Below are 16,941 nucleotides of genomic sequence, written 5' to 3'. Positions count from 1 at the left end.
CCTTCATATCTATACATCCCCACCCCCTCAGGATGCCGGTGTCTCATCGAGAAAACCTTGACTGCTGTAGGCCTCCATGCAATCAAGGGAGCACATGTGAACAGCCTAGAAATGAAATCTGGAGGCAAGAATAGTTCTAAGTTCTCCAACGGCTGCTCTTCTTTTTTTTTTACTTGATTTGCTTGTTCTCTCTCTGCAAATTGAATGTGCTAGATGATTGATCTGATGCAGTTATTAGAGCAAGCCTGTTATAGTTTGGCACTGTTGATTGTCTCCATTATCCGCTGAATTAATAGAAGTACACAATTGACAATGTTTTAATGAGAATTTGGAACTATGTGGATATTAAATTTGTTCCATTTTTACGCACTTCTTTTGCGTGATATAGTTATCTCTTTCCTAGACTGATATGTAAACATTAGAATTTGGAATGATATGTGCCATTCTGCAGGTTATCAGACATGTTCACCAAAATCTTTCATTGTCTTTTCTTATTGTTGTTGCATGTCTCTATCTGATTATGGTTGCCAGATTCTGTGTAATCTTTCTCTCTACTTTTACTTCGTGATTCTCTAGATATATATTAGAATGGTAGCTGAGAACATGTCTGATCTTGAGAAGCAAGACAAGTCAGAAGATGATAGCCCAGTGTTTTTCCCTTTGTTTTCCTACATATCATGCAATTAATGAGTTATTTGGTTGGTCTTCATTTTACTTGCAAGATAGTTAAGACCAGAATACTGTTGTAAATAGAGCAGATTATTTTAATGAATTATTTTGCTGTAGATATCTGCAGTGGTATCCTTTGCTATGTTCGTATAGGCAGAACCAAAGAAACAAACTTAACAGCCTCTAATTAGTGTAACATTAATACCGACGTCTATCAAATTTGAATATAAGAAATGGCGCGTAAGGATACATGGAGCAGATTTTTGCAAGATTCTACGCCCGTTACAACGCACGGGCATTTGTACTAGTAAAGAAAAGCCAACGAGAGTTAGCCTTTGGGTTGGTCTTATTTTTTTAAATAATTGCTACAATGCTCAGAAAAGAAGATACTACTGTTTGAGATAGTTTTGATTATATGGCTCACTCTCGGTTCACCTTCGTAGCGAATGCCTTTTGAGAACTATATATAGCAGTAAACGGTTGATTCGAAACGCAGCATAGCAGTAAACTTGAAGATCCGCTCTCAGCCGTTGGATCTTCGTGCTCGGACTCCGGTACCTGACGGTGTGCTGTTGAGCCTCCGGCGACAGCCCCGCCGTCCGCCGCGCCCGCTTGCCTCCTCCCCGGCCAGCAGTTCCCATCCCACCCTCACTTTTCCTCGCCGCCTCCACGCGAGGTCTCCACCGTCCCTAGTTCCCACGACGGCTCGTCGCGCCGGTCGACGACGCCACCACTGGCCGTCGCCTACCAGCCGCCAGCCTCGCCTAGTGTTTCTCCACTCGGATGCGCGTCGCGGCTCGTCGGATTCGCCCTCGCCCGCGGCCTCCTCCGCTCAGGGCCTCCGAGATTCAAACCCCAGCAGGCTAGCCCTCGCTTAGGAAGACGAGTTGGTGAGCACCAGTTGCCGGTAAGTCTTGCAGTAGATTCCTATTTTTCCACACTAAAATTAAATGGGATGAAATATGGTTATCTACTCGAAATTTCCAATGTTCCATGCTGCGTCGCACCATTCAGATTCAGTTATGAAAGCATGTTGGTGTGACACGCAATTGCAATTCTGAACCAGTTTGTTCTCTGAAGAAATGTCTAATCACTTTGAGTGGTTCAGGTTTGTTTATGTGTTCTGACCACTCCAGCATCAGTCAATGGCTTGGTTTGCCTTGGTGCCGCCTCTTGGTTTGTTCATCCTGTCTCTTTGATGTGTGCTCCGCAGGTTGCAATCACGGTATGAGCCAGGACTAGCCTTAAAGCATCCTTGTGTCGCTGTCAAAATAATTGTCACTTTTGCTCTTGGAATTTATATTCTGCCTACTGCAATTCTAATAGTCACGGTACATTTCTCAGTCCGCACACGTTTTCTCTCACAAGTCTTTGTTTCATACTTCTACCTTTCTTTCCCCTTGCATCACGTTCAGGGTGAGATGACCTGTATCAGGTCAAGTCAACTTAGTCGAGCTTAACTTCAGGCCCATTCCTTCCGGCAGAAAATAAATCTTTAAATGGCCTCTACACACAAAGATCACCCAAGCTCCAGTCTAAAACACTCTAGCTCCTTGGTTCTTCCACATCCTGTAAAGTCTGGAATCATGCCCTCAATGTTTACTCTACTCTATATTTTACTCATCCTTTTCTCCGTCAGGACTACAATACTCGAAGCAGCACAAGCAAACAAGTCCGAGATTGATCGCCAAGCCCTCCTCTGCTTCAAGTCCGGCATCAACTCTTATCCCATTGACATCCTAAATTCATGGAGTGATGACTCACTTAACTTTTGCAGCTGGAAAGGGGTCATTTGCGGCACAAAGTTTCCACCCCGGGTGGTCTCACTTAACTTCAACTATGCTCGTCTCAGTGGGAAGTTATCTGGATGCCTGGGCAACTTGACATTTCTATCCAGGATGAACCTTGCCTATAATAATCTTTCGGGAACTATCCCTGAAGAGTTGGGTATGCTTCCAAACCTCCATACACTGAATCTTGCCGGCAGCTATCTTCAAGGTAACATCCCCATTTTCTTAGGCGCTAGCAATTCTCTTAGCTATGTAAATCTTGCAAACAACACCCTTACCGGTGGTATTCCTCTCCCATTGACCGATTGCTCCTCACTCAGCACACTTATACTGTCACGTAATAACCTCTCAGGAGAGATCCCTTCTACTTTGTTTGATAATTCATCTAAGCTTGCTGTGGTTGATCTCCAGAAGAATTCTTTCACTGGTCTCATCCCACGTTTCCATAAGGTCACAGCACTCAAATTTCTTTGCCTGACAGAGAACTTCCTCTCTGGAAGCATACCTCCTTCAATGGGAAATGTTTCTTCCCTCACTTCTATATTGCTCGGCCAAAATAAGCTATCAGGATTAATTCCAGAAGCTATAGGTCACACTAGAAAACTGCTTGAGCTTGACCTAAGTTTCAACAGTTTATCAGGTAATGTCCCGGTTTCCCTTTATAACATGTCATCACTCAAAAACTTTAGTGTTGGCAGCAATGGCCTTGTTGGACAGTTACCATCTTACATTGGTCACTCACTACCAACCCTCCAGTCCCTAATTATGGGAAGCAACAGGCTGGAGGGCTTGATCCCTACTTCACTAGCCAACATGTCAAATCTTCAAATGCTTGATCTTTCAGACAACTCGCTAAATGGCCCTGTTCCATCTCTTGGTTCTTTGGCAAACTTGAGTCAGTTAGTTTTGGGGAGCAACTTGCTAGAAGCACATGACTGGTCATTTCTTACATCTCTAGCAAATTGCACCCGGCTTACAAAGTTGTCCTTGGAAGGGAATGGTTTGAATGGCAGCTTACCTGCAGCAGTTGTTAATCTTTCCATGAGACTGCAAGATTTGTCGCTTGGGTCAAACAAAATTTCAGGCTCCATACCTGTTGAAATTAGCAATCTTGTTAATCTCACTTCTCTTAGGATGGAAAGTAATTTTCTTTCTGGAAGCATACCTTCTACCATTGGAAAGCTGCAAAACCTATATGTCCTAAATCTATCAAAGAACAAATTATCAGGTCAGATCCCTCCCTCAGTTGGTGACATTACTCAACTGGGCAAGCTTTATCTTGATGATAACAACTTGATTGGAAACATACCTGATAGTTTAGGTCAGTGCAAGGGACTTCTTGAACTAAACTTGTCTACTAACAGCCTTGATGGGTCAATACCAGTCAAACTTTTTGATCGCCCTCCACTTTCCTTGGGTGTGGACTTTTCGTACAACAAGCTCATAGGAGAAATACCATCAGAAGTTGGTAATTTGGCAAATCTTGCTCTTCTGAATGTTTCCAACAATATGTTGTTTGGAACGATTCCTGAAGCTCTTGGAAGCTGTCTTACTTTATTGTTCTTGCGCATGGAGAGAAACATGCTTGAAGGGCAAATTCCTCAAAGTTTCAGGAAGTTGCGGTCCATCCAGCAGATTAATCTAGCTCGAAATATTTTGTCTGGTCCAGTGCCGGAATTCTTTGGCGACCTCACTTTGTTGGACAAGCTGGATCTATCATACAACAACTTTGAAGGGCCAATTCCCTCTGGTGGATGCTTTAGGAACTCGAGTATGGTAGTTTTGGATGGCAATAGGATGTTGTGTGCGAGAGTCTCCATGCTAGGGCTTCCAATTTGTGATGACACCCAAACAAAGAACCATGTGCCCTTGCTAAGAATAATAATGATAATTACACCGTTAATTGCTGGTGTGTTATTGTTATATTTGGTTGTCACTGTTTGGAAAAGAAGGGTGCAGCTTACATTTCCAAGGTGTAATAAGATTCCTGGTGTGTTATGTTTAGTTGCCAACCGGAAGAAAAGAGAAGCAGTTGCCAACCAGAAGATAAGAGAAGTGGTTGCATGTTCTAACCACAAGGAGACTCTGAAGAAGATATCATATGGTGACATTCTGAAAGCTACCAACTGGTTTTCTTCGGTCCATACTATCAGCTCAACCTGTACCGGATCAGTTTATGTCGGTAGGTTCAAGTCTGACAGGAGCCTAGTTGCTATCAAAGTATTCAACCTGAATGAGCCTGGTGGATATGGTAGTTACTTTACCGAGTGTGAGGTGCTACGAAGCACCCGCCACCGGAATATAATGCGGCCTATGACCCTATGCTCGACACTTGATTCAAAAAACCATGAGTTCAAAGCACTGGTCTTCAAGTTCATGGTTAATGGCAGCCTTGACAGATGGTTGCACTCTGAGCAGCACAATGTAATCCCAGACAGAGTGCTAAGCTTTGGCCAGAGGATATGCATAGCAGGAGATGTCGCTTCTGCTCTGGATTATGTCCACAACCAACTGACGCCTCCTTTGATCCATTGTGATTTGAAGCCACACAATGTCCTTTTGGACGATGACATGACTGCACGGCTCAGTGACTTTGGCTCAGCAAAGTTTCTATTACCAGGCCAGGTTATTCGTAAAAGCCTGGTTGATGTCGGAGGGACTATTGGATACATAGCACCTGGTGAGTTTACCTTTCCAAATCCCCAATTAAATAGTTTATCTTGTACGTATGTGTATTGTTTCACCTGTACAGCGCATTTTCCCCCTAAATGTATGTATGCATGGTTTATTGAGTATTTGAGTGTATTTGCAGAGTACGGGCTGGGCTGCAAGATCTCTGTAGGAGCTGACGTGTATAGTTTTGGAGTGCTTCTGCTAGAGTTGCTTACCGGAAAACGACCAACCGATGATATGTTTGTCGATGGGCTTACCCTTCCCATTTTCTCTGAATCCATGTTCCCTGACCTAGTGGCGGAGATGCTAGATACTCATATGGCGCATGAGGAGTATCAAGGGTGCGTAGAAGCATGGATGCAGAGATATATTGCCCCGTTGGTTGCTCTGGGGCTGTCATGTACTGTGGAATCTCCGAAGGACAGACCTGGAATGAAAGATGTTTGTGCAAAACTTTCTGCTCTCAGAGACGACTTTCTGGAACGCCATCATGACGATTGACGAATATTTGAGCTCTGTTAGAGCATGCTGATTTGTTATCGTTAAGAATGTAATTTGGCATAATCTACTGAAAGTGCCAAGTGCCCAATGTGATTTGCAGTGAGCAACAGTTGGCTACTGAAAGTGTCAACTATCCTTTGTTGCGGGTTTGCTGACTATTTTCATTTTGATCTTAAGGTGTATGTATGGCTAAATTCCTTAGTAGCATAAACTGTATTGTTTATATCAAGGTATTTTTCTGTCAAATCTTACATCCATCCAGTTTAATAGCATAAATCCTTCTTTTTGGGTTAACTATTGGCTGGGTCTAGTTTTGGTCTCTAAAGTCTGACAAGACGTAGCTGACACTCAACTTTTGAAACCAGTCAGATTTGGCCCCTTATAAATACAGTATAAAACACTAAAAATTAGTGAAAACAATAGAAAATATGGAAAATGGAAAGACGCTTTGGAATGGGAACGTTTTATTCTAGAAGTCATGAAATAAATATAAATAAATGGAGATAAAACATTTGAAGAATGGAAAAGAACAGGAAATGTAAAAAGGAAGTTGAGAAACGTTTAAGACGAATCATGCAACATGTATTTTTCCCATGAATGCTTAGAAGACATTTATGAAGCATCAAGAAACATGCAACATGTATTTTTTCCATGAATGCTTAGAAGACATTTATGAAGCATCAAGAAACATGCAACATATATTTTTTGTAAACTGTACTTAATAATTCTTATTAAGGTGTATGTATCTTGCTGCGGGTTTGCTGAGTTATTCTTATTTTGATCTTGAGGTGTATGTATGGCGAAATTCCTGTACTTAATAATTTGTAAACTGTACGGTATATATCAAGTTGTTACTCTGTCAAATCTTACATCCAGTTTAATAACACAAATCCTTCTTTTTTAGTTAGCTATTGGCTGAATCTAGTTTTGGTCCCTGATGTCTGAAATGAGATGCAGTAGTTGACACTCAACTTACGAAACCAGACAGATTTTTGGCCCCTTACAAAAGAACGCGGTAAAAATAGTGAACAAATTAGGAAGTATGGAAAATGGAAACAAGCTTTGGAAAGGGAACATTTATTCTAGAAATCATGAAATAAACAGAGATAAAATATTGGAAGAACGGAACAGAACAGGGAAAGAAAAAGAAAAGGGAAGTTTAGCAACGTTTACAACGGATCATGAAACATGTTTTCTTTTTCATGAATAATACTTAGAAACATTTATGAAGCATCATGAGACATGACCATTTCTTTTCATGAATGCTCATAGAGATTTATGAAGTTCTAAGCAGAGATGGCCAAACGGGCCGGGCCGGCCCGGCATGGCCCAGACCGTGCTAATCGTGCCTGGCACGGCACAGCCCGCCGTGGCACGTTTAATAGTCGTGCCGGCCCACATGCGCCACTCCTCGGCCCAGGCACAGCCTGGTTATTAAATGGGCCGGCCCGTGGCATGTTTAGCACGCTGGGCCACATGTTTTCCAGTCTATTGGGCTGTATTTTAGGCCTATTGGGCTGTAATTTATATATATTCTGTAAAAGAATAAAAAATAATAAACGGGCCGTGTCGTGCCGGCCCACATGCCCAGCCTCTAGGCCCAGGCATGACCCAAGGCGTGCCGCGTGCCGGGCACGGCCCGTTTAGCCCGTGCTGTGTCTGGCCCATGGCGGGCCGTGCCGGCGTGCTCGTGGGATGGTCTGATTGGCCTGGCCCGTTTGGCCAGCTATAGTTCTAAGCATTAATGATTATCATTTTTTTTCATGCTCCAAATCACCTCTTCACCAGAGAAAGCAACAACCACTAAAAAAACCCTAGACAAAGCAACAACCACTAAAAAAACCTAGAGAAAGCAACATGTTTTCTCTTCTAACTAAGCAGAAATTCATGTGAAGTTCAATGTCAACAGAGTCAATATGATGATTATTAGTTTGTTTTAATAAATGACTTTTTTTGTGTGGATTTTTGGGACATAGGTCTCGATTCAGCATTTTTTTAAAAAATATTGAAAGATGTTAACAAATTATGAAACTTTTTGGCTGGAACCATGGTCTAGCATAATACTCACATTTAAAGTTTCAAGACAAAATGAGTCATGTCGTATTTGGAGCGAAGAAAAAAAAAAGCTACAAAAACAATGAATAGCGGCTTTTATATAGTACTCCCTTCATTCCAGAATGTAGTGCGTATTTTGGTTTATAAAAGTCGAACTTGTCTACGTTTGACTAAGTTGGAAAAATTATCAACATTCATAATACAAATTTTGTATCATTAGATTCATCCTGAAGTGTAATTTTATATTCTATTTATTTGTTATTTTAGATGTTTAGTCAAACAAAAGCATGTTTGACTTCGAAAAATCAAAATATGCACTATATTGTGGAATGGTTGGAATATTGATTTTGTTGTATTTTGCTCGGAATAGGGCATTACTCATTTTGTTCTAAAGCTTTAAACATGAGTACTATGCTAGACCATGTATGCTGCCAAAATATTTCAAATATATTTGACTATTTAAAATAACATGAGTACTAGGTGGCTAGGACAAACTCTCACCTCCAGGCTTCACCGCCGAGCCTGTGGATTCGCCTCCCATCTGCCTGATGCTCCGGCGGCCGGTGGCGGGGAGGGGAATCTCGACCCCTCCACTCGGGTTAGTAGTTTAGGTTAGGTTTCTTGTCCTCGCAGGCGCGGTGCTCGGACGGATGGCGACGCTTCTTTTTCGAGTTTTTCTTCCAGGTTTCGATTCTCTTTGAGTTCGTCTGTCTAGACGTAGTCGACGAAGCTCCGACATTGATTCCCGTCGTTTCCTTGGGACGATGAGGTTAGGATTTATCCTCGCGCGCCGAGATTTGATGTCAGGTGTTTGAGATCTATGCAAGGGTTCAACGGCAACAGCTACGGCTCTAGGATGCTTGTCCTTAAGGGCACGTGTACGAAGACTTTTCGGCTGTCATCAATAAGGGCAAGCCCGCTCCGGTAGGAAACTTGCGACAACGCCTGCTCCGATAGGGAACTTGCGACAACGGCGCGTCGACAGCTCGTTCTGACGATAGTAGTGGTCCTTTGATGGTCTTGAAATCTTAGTGTGATTTTTGTTATGTTAAAGATGTTTTGTATTTCCGGTGAACTTTTATAATTTATCGGATCACAATGGATCACTGAGCCGTGCGGTCATGTCATCTTCCAACAGGATATTCTCTGTCTTCAAATCACAATGGATCAAAGGAGGCGTCAGTTGGTTGTGGACATAATCAAGAGCAGAAGCCACATCTGCCGCTATGCATATCCTCTGCCCAAAGTTTAGCACTCTACCAGGGATTTCACTGTGTTGCTCAGAGTGTAACCATCTGTCAAGGCTGCCATTAACCATGAACTTGAATATCAGTGCTTTGAACTCATGATTTTGTGAATCAAGTGTCGAGCATACGGTCACAGGCTGCATTATATTTCTATGGCGGGTGCTTTGTAGCACTTCACACTCAATAAAGTAACTATCACATGCGCCAGGTTCACTCAAGTTGAATACTTTGATGGCAACCAATCTCCTGTCGGACTTGAACCTACCAACATAAACTGACCCAGTACAGGTTGAGCTGATAGTATGAAGCGAAGAAAACCAGTTGGTAGCTTTAAGAATGTCTTGATATGACACCCTCTTCAGCTTCTTCTCATCGTTGCATGGAACTTTATCCACTTTCTCTTCTCTTGTGATGGGCACAAAAACAAAACATCTTGGACACAACATTCCATTGTGGAAATGAGGACACTCCTCTCTTCCGAAGGGCGGGCAAAAACCATAGCAACACTAGTAAAGCAATCGTAAGTGGTGGTAGTACAATTAGCAGCAAGGTTGACAAATGCTTTGTTGCCATCCAGAAATACTGCGGTAGAGCTTCGCCGCCGCACCGGACCAGCAAGGGAGCCGTCGAACCGGTGGTCGGGCGCGGAGCTAGGGCGGGGTTTGGGGATCATGAATGGCCAGATCCGCCCCGCCGCCGCCTTCCCGGGGTTCGGCGTGGCTTCGCCAGCCGGCCCTGTAGAAGATCCCCTAAAAAATACTAAAAATAATAATTGTAGAAGATAGAATTAACAGTTAATATGATGGTAGTATTTTGCTTGCTTTAATGATTAGGGATTTTTCGCTATTCCTCTTTTATTAAATAAAAAAGAAAAACAGGAGTAAGTCTGATATCAACGAGAATGACAACTTTACCCCTCCCTTCCTCCTCCCAAACCCTCCCCTCTGTCGGTCGGTCAGACGGTCACCGGCTCCGGCAGCCCGCTCGGCGCTGGGGGCAGAAGCCGCCGCGCGACGGAGAGCTCCCATTCCTCTCCCCGCCCCGAACCGATGGATCTTATCGACGCGAGCGCCACCCGCCATCGCCCGCCGCCGCGCGGAAGGCACGGCGGGATAGAGCCCGCCGGGGTGGCACCATGGCAGATGCGGTGTGAGGGGCGGCGTCTCGAGCCCCGGCGCGGGCAGGCATCGCACCCCCAAGCCAAGCCCAAGGGCTACATACATCCTCCACATGTTCCCCTACCCCAGGTACTGTATACATCTGTATCTGTCTGTCCACACGAATTTGTGCTCGAATTCGTCCGAGTTGACTACGGCTCTGCGTAGTGCTTGACTGAATTTCCTGAGTGCATAAATTCGTTGTGGTGTCAAAAGGTTATAAGTTTGAGAAAGGCAACCGCCGTGGGCCGTGGCTGCCATGGCCGGTGAAGGAGAATAGGTGGATTTGAGATGAAGAAGAACTGAAGAAGAAGGAGAGGTGATGCTCGCAAGTCGCAATGCCTGCCTGCCTGCCATATACTGTGTACCTAACGCCTGCAATTCAATTATCTGGTATTATCATGTGGAGAGGAATGCTGGGAAAACTTCTTTTCTGGCAAGCATCTCTCTTAAATTCACCGGATAGTTCGTGTGGAGGACGTTCGATGATGGGGATAGCCGGACCTTGACTGCAAACTGTTGTGTATCAAGAATTAATTTTCTGCACTTATGACAAAAAAGATGGCCGGAGAAGTCTTTGGCTTGCCCTGCTTCTTCTCCTTGATGACTGAGTTGGCACTTTGGAGGGTCAACTACGTTGCACAATAATAGGGCACTTCCTGAACCGTACTGGAATCCAGAAATTTGGTTTCAAGAAACTGTAATTAAAATACACCGTCTACAACTACAAATATTTATTATTTGTTACTTGATGGTGCCAAATAAATAATTATAAGTGAGTAGCCAACATGTCCCCTTTTCTACTGTTCACTTCACTGAGTACTTCCATGATTGGGTGGATTTGGGGGTACAGAAGCTGTAGCTTGAATAACAAGCAAGGAATTGTATTTGCACTTTGATAGACTCACTGGTATATGCACACGCTTTTCTTTACCCGCATAAACCTCTCACATGTTCCTTTTGTGCCCAGGCTATTTTTCAATCATCCGGGGGCGTGATCTAGAAGCAAGTTAACCAAGACAGCACTGAAGTCAAAGTCAAGTACAAGTTTCAGCTCCCATACCCTTACTTCCACATATATCTAAGCAGACACACAAATATTTTAATAAGCACACTCCATTAGGACAAGAAGAGAGACATGGCTCCTCGAGTTTTTCGCACTGAATCTCTCATTGTTCCGTCCCAACATGCACTCTTTCTTCTCTACACCATCCTCATATTTCTGTCCTCCAACACAGTAGTATTCACATCAGCACAAGCTAGCAACAGATCTGAGAGTGACCGGCGAGCCCTTCTCTGCTTCAAATCCGGCATCTCCAAGGGATCTGCCCGTGTTCTTGGATCATGGCGCGATGACTCGCTCAGCTTCTGCGGCTGGCGAGGGGTCACCTGCAGCACCACCCTCCCAATCCGCGTCGTGTCCCTCCAACTCAGGTCTACGCTGCTCACAGGAACACTATCCAGTTGCATGGCAGCCCTTGGTTCTCTAGTTCAGTTGAACCTTTGGAACAATAAGTTATCTGGAAGCATACCTAAAGAGATAGGTGAGCTTCGGAGCCTCCAAACCCTGATGCTTGCTGGAAACAGGCTTTCAGGTAACATCCCTCTGTCATTAGGTACAGCTGCATCTCTTAGATATGTCAACCTTGCAAACAACTCTCTTAGCGGAACTATCCCTGATTCCTTAGCAAATAGTTCGTCACTCAGTGAGATCATCCTCTCACGTAATGACTTATCTGGGTTGATCCCAGCTACTTTGTTCAACTCATCCAAACTTGTTGCTGTTGACCTCCGGTCGAATGCTCTCTCCGGACCTATCCCACATTTCCAAAAGATGGGAGCTCTGCAATTTCTCAGTCTTACAGGGAATTTACTTTCTGGTACTGTACCAGCATCTTTAGGAAATGTTTCATCCTTGCGTTCCCTCCTACTAGCACAAAACATCTTAATAAGATCAATTCCAGAAACTTTGGGTCAAATTTCAAACCTAACAACGCTAGATCTAAGTTACAATAATTTCTCGGGGTATGTCCCAGCCACACTGTACAATGTGTCATCACTCACACTCTTTAGCTTAGGCAGCAACAATTTTATTGGACAGATACCTTCTAAAATTGGCCACTCACTTCCAAATCTTCAAACATTGGTAATGGGAGGCAACGGATTTCGTGGACCAATCCCAGATTCTCTGACCAACATGTCAAAGCTCCAAGTGCTTGATCTTTCAAGTAACTTGCTGACGGGCGTGGTGCCATCTCTAGGATCCTTGGCAAACTTGAGTCAACTGCTTCTAGGAAATAATAAACTCGAAGCTGGTGACTGGGCATTCCTTGCCTCTCTCACCAATTGCTCGAAGTTGTTAAGATTATCAGTGGATGGGAATATCCTGAATGGAAATTTGCCAAAGGCAGTAGGCAGCCTTTCAACAAAGCTCGAGCAGTTAAACTTTGGAAGAAACCAGATCTCTGGAGACATACCAGCTGAGATAGGCAACCTTGTAAGCCTCACTCTGCTTGACATGGGCCAGAACATGCTCTCAGGACAAATTCCCCTGAGAGTTGGGAGCTTCAGAAACTTGTTTGTCCTGAAACTATCGAGGAATAGATTATCAGGCCAGATTCCATCAACGGTTGGTAATCTTCCTCAACTCGGGCAGCTTTATCTTGATGACAACAATTTGTCTGGAAACATACCAGCAACTATAGGACAATTGAAAAGGTTAGCTATGCTGAACTTATCAGTCAACAACCTTGATGGATCCATACCAAGAGAACTCCTCAATATTTCTTCCCTTTCATTGGGTTTGGACTTGTCAAACAACAACCTGTATGGGCCGGTACCAAGGGAAGTTGGTAACCTGATCAATCTTGGCCTTCTTAATGTTTCCAACAACAAATTGTCTGGTAGTCTTCCTTCTGAACTTGGCATGTGTATTCATCTGGAATACCTTCAGATTGAAAGCAACATGCTTAGTGGGATTATTCCTCAGTCTCTCGCTGCACTAAGGGGCTTAGAACAAATAGATCTGTCGGACAACAATTTAACTGGTGAAGTTCCGCAGTTTTTTGAGGGCTTCAGCAGCATAAGTTACATTGATATATCAAACAACAAATTTGAAGGGCCAATCCCGACTGGTGGTATATTCAGAAATTCAACTAAGGTATCCCTGCAAGGTAACAAAGGGTTATGTGAAACAGCTGCTGCCATATTTGGACTTCCCATTTGCCCAACCACCTCTCCCACCACCTCATCAAGAAAAAGGAAGATCAATACACGCCTGCTGCTGATAATAGCTCCAGCAGTTACTATTGCTTTGTTCTCATTATTATGTGTTGTTGTCACTGTTATGAAGGGGACTAAAGCTCAACCATCTGAAAGTTTCAAGGAGACAATGAAGAGGGTGTCATATGGGGACATCCTTAAAGCCACCAATTGGTTCTCCCCGGTCAACAGGATCAACTCCAGTCACACAGCATCAGTCTACATTGGTCGGTTTGAGTTTGATACAGATCTAGTGGCAATCAAGGTATTCCATCTCAGCGAGCAAGGTTCGAGAAATAGCTTTTTCAGCGAGTGTGAAGTACTAAAACACACCCGCCACCGTAATCTGGTTCAAGCTATTACCCTGTGCTCAACGGTAGATTTTGAGGGCGACGAGTTCAAGGCTATAGTATACGAGTTCATGGCAAATGGTAGCCTGGACATGTGGATACACCCAAGGGTTGGCAGCTCAAGGAGGCTGCTGAGCTTGGGCCAGCGGATAAGTATTGTTGCTGATGTGGCTTCTGCTCTGGACTATATGCACAACCAGCTGACACCTCCTTTGATTCACTGTGATTTGAAGCCGAGCAATGTTCTGCTGGACTATGACATGACCTCACGCATTGGCGATTTCGGGTCCGCCAAGTTTCTCTCTTCAAGTAGTGGCAGGCCAGAAGGCTTCATTGGGATCGGAGGAACAATTGGATATATCTCTCCTGGTAAGTTGCACTTTTTGTTTCCTTTGAGACGACTGCAGAGTTTGATTCTGAACTGTTTTCATTTTGTTAGTTTCACAAGTATTTATGCCATTGCTCCTGTTTTACAGAATATGGGATGGGATGCAAAGTCTCGACAGGTGGCGACGTTTACGGTTTTGGGGTGCTGCTACTGGAGATGCTCACGGCAAGGCGGCCGACGGACGCGCTATGCGGCAATGCTCTCAGCCTCCACAAGTATGTCGACCTAGCCTTCCCCGAGAGGATCGCTGAGGTTCTAGATCCCCATATGCCATCCGAGGAGGACGAGGCGGCTGCTTCTCTGCGTATGCAAAACTACATTATACCTTTGGTCAGTATTGGCCTGATGTGTACCATGGATTCGCCGCAAGATAGACCAGGTATGCATGATGTCTGTGCCAGAATTGTTGCCATGGAAGAGGCATTTGTCGAGACCTTCTTGTGATTACGGCAACTAGTAAGTTGGGCAGTGAGATGTTAAAGATCATGTATATACATTTAGAAGTACAGTACAGTTACTACACTACTGTAATGCCTATATACACTTGTAGAATAATTCCAACATTTATTTTATTTATCTGGTACATATGAACCAGTATGCTATGTGCCCGCCAAAATAAGCGATGCAAGTATTTCTTTCTTTGCGAATCAACCTGTGGTTGAGTTGGTTAGGTGGACAGTGGTATCCCCAACCCACCAGGGTTCAAATCCTGGTGCTCGCATTATTCCTGGATTTATTTCAGGATTTCCGGCGATGCGCTTTCAGTGGGAGCAGACGTTCCCGTCGACGACGAGGCGCCTACGGTGACTTCGTAAATCTCAAGATGATATGCCGGCTCAGTCTCTCGGAGGTGCTCATAGGGATAGGGTGTGCGTGTGTGCGTTCATAGGGGTGAGTGTATACGCGTGTATATGAGCGCTTGTGCCTGTACTAATGCTCAAAAAAAAAGTATTTCTCTCTTTTTATCTCAGATTGAAGTGATTATTTTAGCATCTGGGAGCGAACGTTGAAGCTCTTTTAAAACTTTGTTTCACTAAACAACAAAGGTGTGATTTTTTTTTCTGAAATGCTATCAGTTACATATTTTTGAGATCAGTGTTATCGATTTGATTTTTTCTTTGGAGCCATGAATGTCAAAATCTGAAGGACACTCAACTTTCAAACCAGATAAATTTGGCCGCTAACCTGGCTGAAAGCGGTTTCATGGATGACGTGTTAGTAGTGAAAACAAATAAATAATAGATAAACCTAGGAAATATGAACAATGGAAATGTGTTCAATAGAATTATTTATTAAGTGAAGTGCACGGTAGGTCCTCAAACTATTTCAGGGGTGTCACATAGGTCCTTAAACTATAAAAATCGTCATCCAGGTCCTCAAAGTGCAGTAAGTGTGTTATTCAGGTCCAAATTCTGCCTAACCCCATCTGACTGGTTGACCGTGACACGCACACGATGAACAGTAAATCAAAAAATCCCAACGAAATAAAAGTGCATCGGCGACCAGTTTTCCCGTACGGGACGAACAGTGCGCTGATGATCAGTAAAATAAAAAAATTTGTTCACATATATGGACAAAATGTTTGGGACTTTAAAAAAATGTTCACAAACAATAAATTTGAAAATATGTTTGCGAACCACAAATATTGTGCGCGGATATGAAAAAAATGTTCGCGAACGATCAATTTGGAAAAAATATTCGCGAACAATAAATTTTAAAAGAAAAGAAAGTATGTACACGAACCACAAATATTGTTCGTGACTTTAAAAAAATGTTCACGACTGTAACAGTATTTGTAAAGTCGCGGACATTTTTTCCATATCCGCGAACAATATTTCTGGTTTGCGAACATATATTTCTTTTCATTTAAAATTTATCATTCGCGAACATTTTTTGAAAGTCGTGAACATTTCTTTTTTGGGATTTTTTTTTTCAATTTTACTGTTCATGCACCACGCTTCGATGGCAAAGAAAATTTTGTTTCATTTGGGAATTTTGTCCGATTTCACTGTTCACGCACCAAGCATCGATGACAAAGATTTTTTTTTCAGTTGGGATTTTTCTTCTGATATTTACTGTTCACGGTGCACTGTTTATCACATACTTGTCGCCAACGGCGCCAGCTGGCCAGTCAGATGGGGTTAGGCAGATTTTGAACCTAAATGACACACTTACTACAATTCAAGGACCTGAATGACGATTTTCATAGTTCGAGGACCTGCATAACACCCCTGAAATAGTTCAAAGACCTATAATGCACTTCACTCTTATTTATTTCAGAAACAATGGAATAGTGGGGGTTAAACAAAAAGTTGATTAGTTGAAGATAAAATACTGGAAATACCAAAAAGAATAGGCAATATGAAGAGGGACGTTTAGAAATGTTTATGAAGAATCAAGAAACATGATGTTGTACATGAATGCTCATACAAGATTTTCAAAGTTCCGGACATGTTTCTAAAGTTCCCAAAAAAGAGCTGTAGGCAATAAGCACAGAGAAAATGAGGAAATGTGAAGAAGAAAAAGGAAAACATGTGTTTGAAATGAGAAATATTATTTCAGCTCCATTGCAGCATGTTGATATGGTATTTAAGAAAAAAAGTAGTTTTGTAACTAGTAGAGTGCATCCTGTATTTAGCAAACTGGAAGAATCTTTGAGCACATTGAAAATATCAACCACGTTTCTTTTTTTATATTGACGTGTATGCACAACGAAAATGTTGCTTCCTCCATCCAATAAATAAGATAGTTTTGCTCGGGATGGAGGGAGTAGTTAATTTAAAATGTTACCATATATATATATATATATATATATATATATATATATATATATATATATAAAGGTTTTTT

General features: G+C 42.9%; 2 protein-coding genes across 4 annotated transcripts; both read left to right on the top strand.

Annotated features, from left to right (window-relative positions):
• Positions 1 to 1,587: 1,587 nt before the first annotated feature.
• Positions 1,588 to 5,931, top strand: LOC123187238 (probable LRR receptor-like serine/threonine-protein kinase At3g47570). Its single transcript, XM_044599042.1, has 2 exons — positions 1,588 to 5,139; positions 5,272 to 5,931. The coding sequence occupies exons 1-2, from the start codon at positions 2,169 to 2,171 to the stop codon at positions 5,631 to 5,633; spliced, it is 3,333 nt and encodes a 1,110-aa protein (XP_044454977.1). The 5' UTR covers positions 1,588 to 2,168; the 3' UTR covers positions 5,634 to 5,931.
• Positions 5,932 to 10,046: 4,115 nt separating this feature from the next.
• LOC123187236 (probable LRR receptor-like serine/threonine-protein kinase At3g47570) lies at positions 10,047 to 14,910 on the top strand. 3 transcript variants are annotated; one of them, XM_044599040.1, is made up of 3 exons: positions 10,047 to 10,182; positions 10,309 to 14,072; positions 14,180 to 14,910. In XM_044599040.1, the coding sequence occupies exons 2-3, from the start codon at positions 11,231 to 11,233 to the stop codon at positions 14,533 to 14,535; spliced, it is 3,198 nt and encodes a 1,065-aa protein (XP_044454975.1). In that variant the 5' UTR covers positions 10,047 to 10,182; positions 10,309 to 11,230; the 3' UTR covers positions 14,536 to 14,910. The 3 variants fall into 3 exon arrangements, with proteins under 3 accessions (XP_044454975.1, XP_044454976.1, XP_044454974.1); XM_044599041.1 differs by having other exon boundaries at positions 10,049 to 10,182; positions 11,063 to 14,072; XM_044599039.1 differs by lacking the exon at positions 10,047 to 10,182 and having other exon boundaries at positions 10,191 to 14,072.
• Positions 14,911 to 16,941: the final 2,031 nt, after the last annotated feature.

This window comes from Triticum aestivum, chromosome 2A (assembly GCF_018294505.1).
Source record: "Triticum aestivum cultivar Chinese Spring chromosome 2A, IWGSC CS RefSeq v2.1, whole genome shotgun sequence".
NCBI classification, from domain to species: domain Eukaryota; kingdom Viridiplantae; phylum Streptophyta; class Magnoliopsida; order Poales; family Poaceae; genus Triticum; species Triticum aestivum.
The sequence above is the reverse complement of the archived record's forward strand: the minus strand, read 5'-3'. Positions and strand labels throughout refer to the sequence as shown.

What these genes read in the sequence shown, in the direction of transcription:
- LOC123187238 (XM_044599042.1), top strand. Translation starts at nt 2,169, where the DNA reads ATGGCCTCTACACACAAAGATCACCCAAGCTCCAGTCTAAAACACTCT. An exon ending in TATTGGATACATAGCACCTG is followed by an intron (nt 5,140 to 5,271) that starts GTGAGTTTACCT and finishes GTGTATTTGCAG; the next exon opens with AGTACGGGCTGGGCTGCAAG.
- LOC123187236 (XM_044599040.1), top strand. Translation starts at nt 11,231, where the DNA reads ATGGCTCCTCGAGTTTTTCGCACTGAATCTCTCATTGTTCCGTCCCAA. An exon ending in AATTGGATATATCTCTCCTG is followed by an intron (nt 14,073 to 14,179) that starts GTAAGTTGCACT and finishes CCTGTTTTACAG; the next exon opens with AATATGGGATGGGATGCAAA.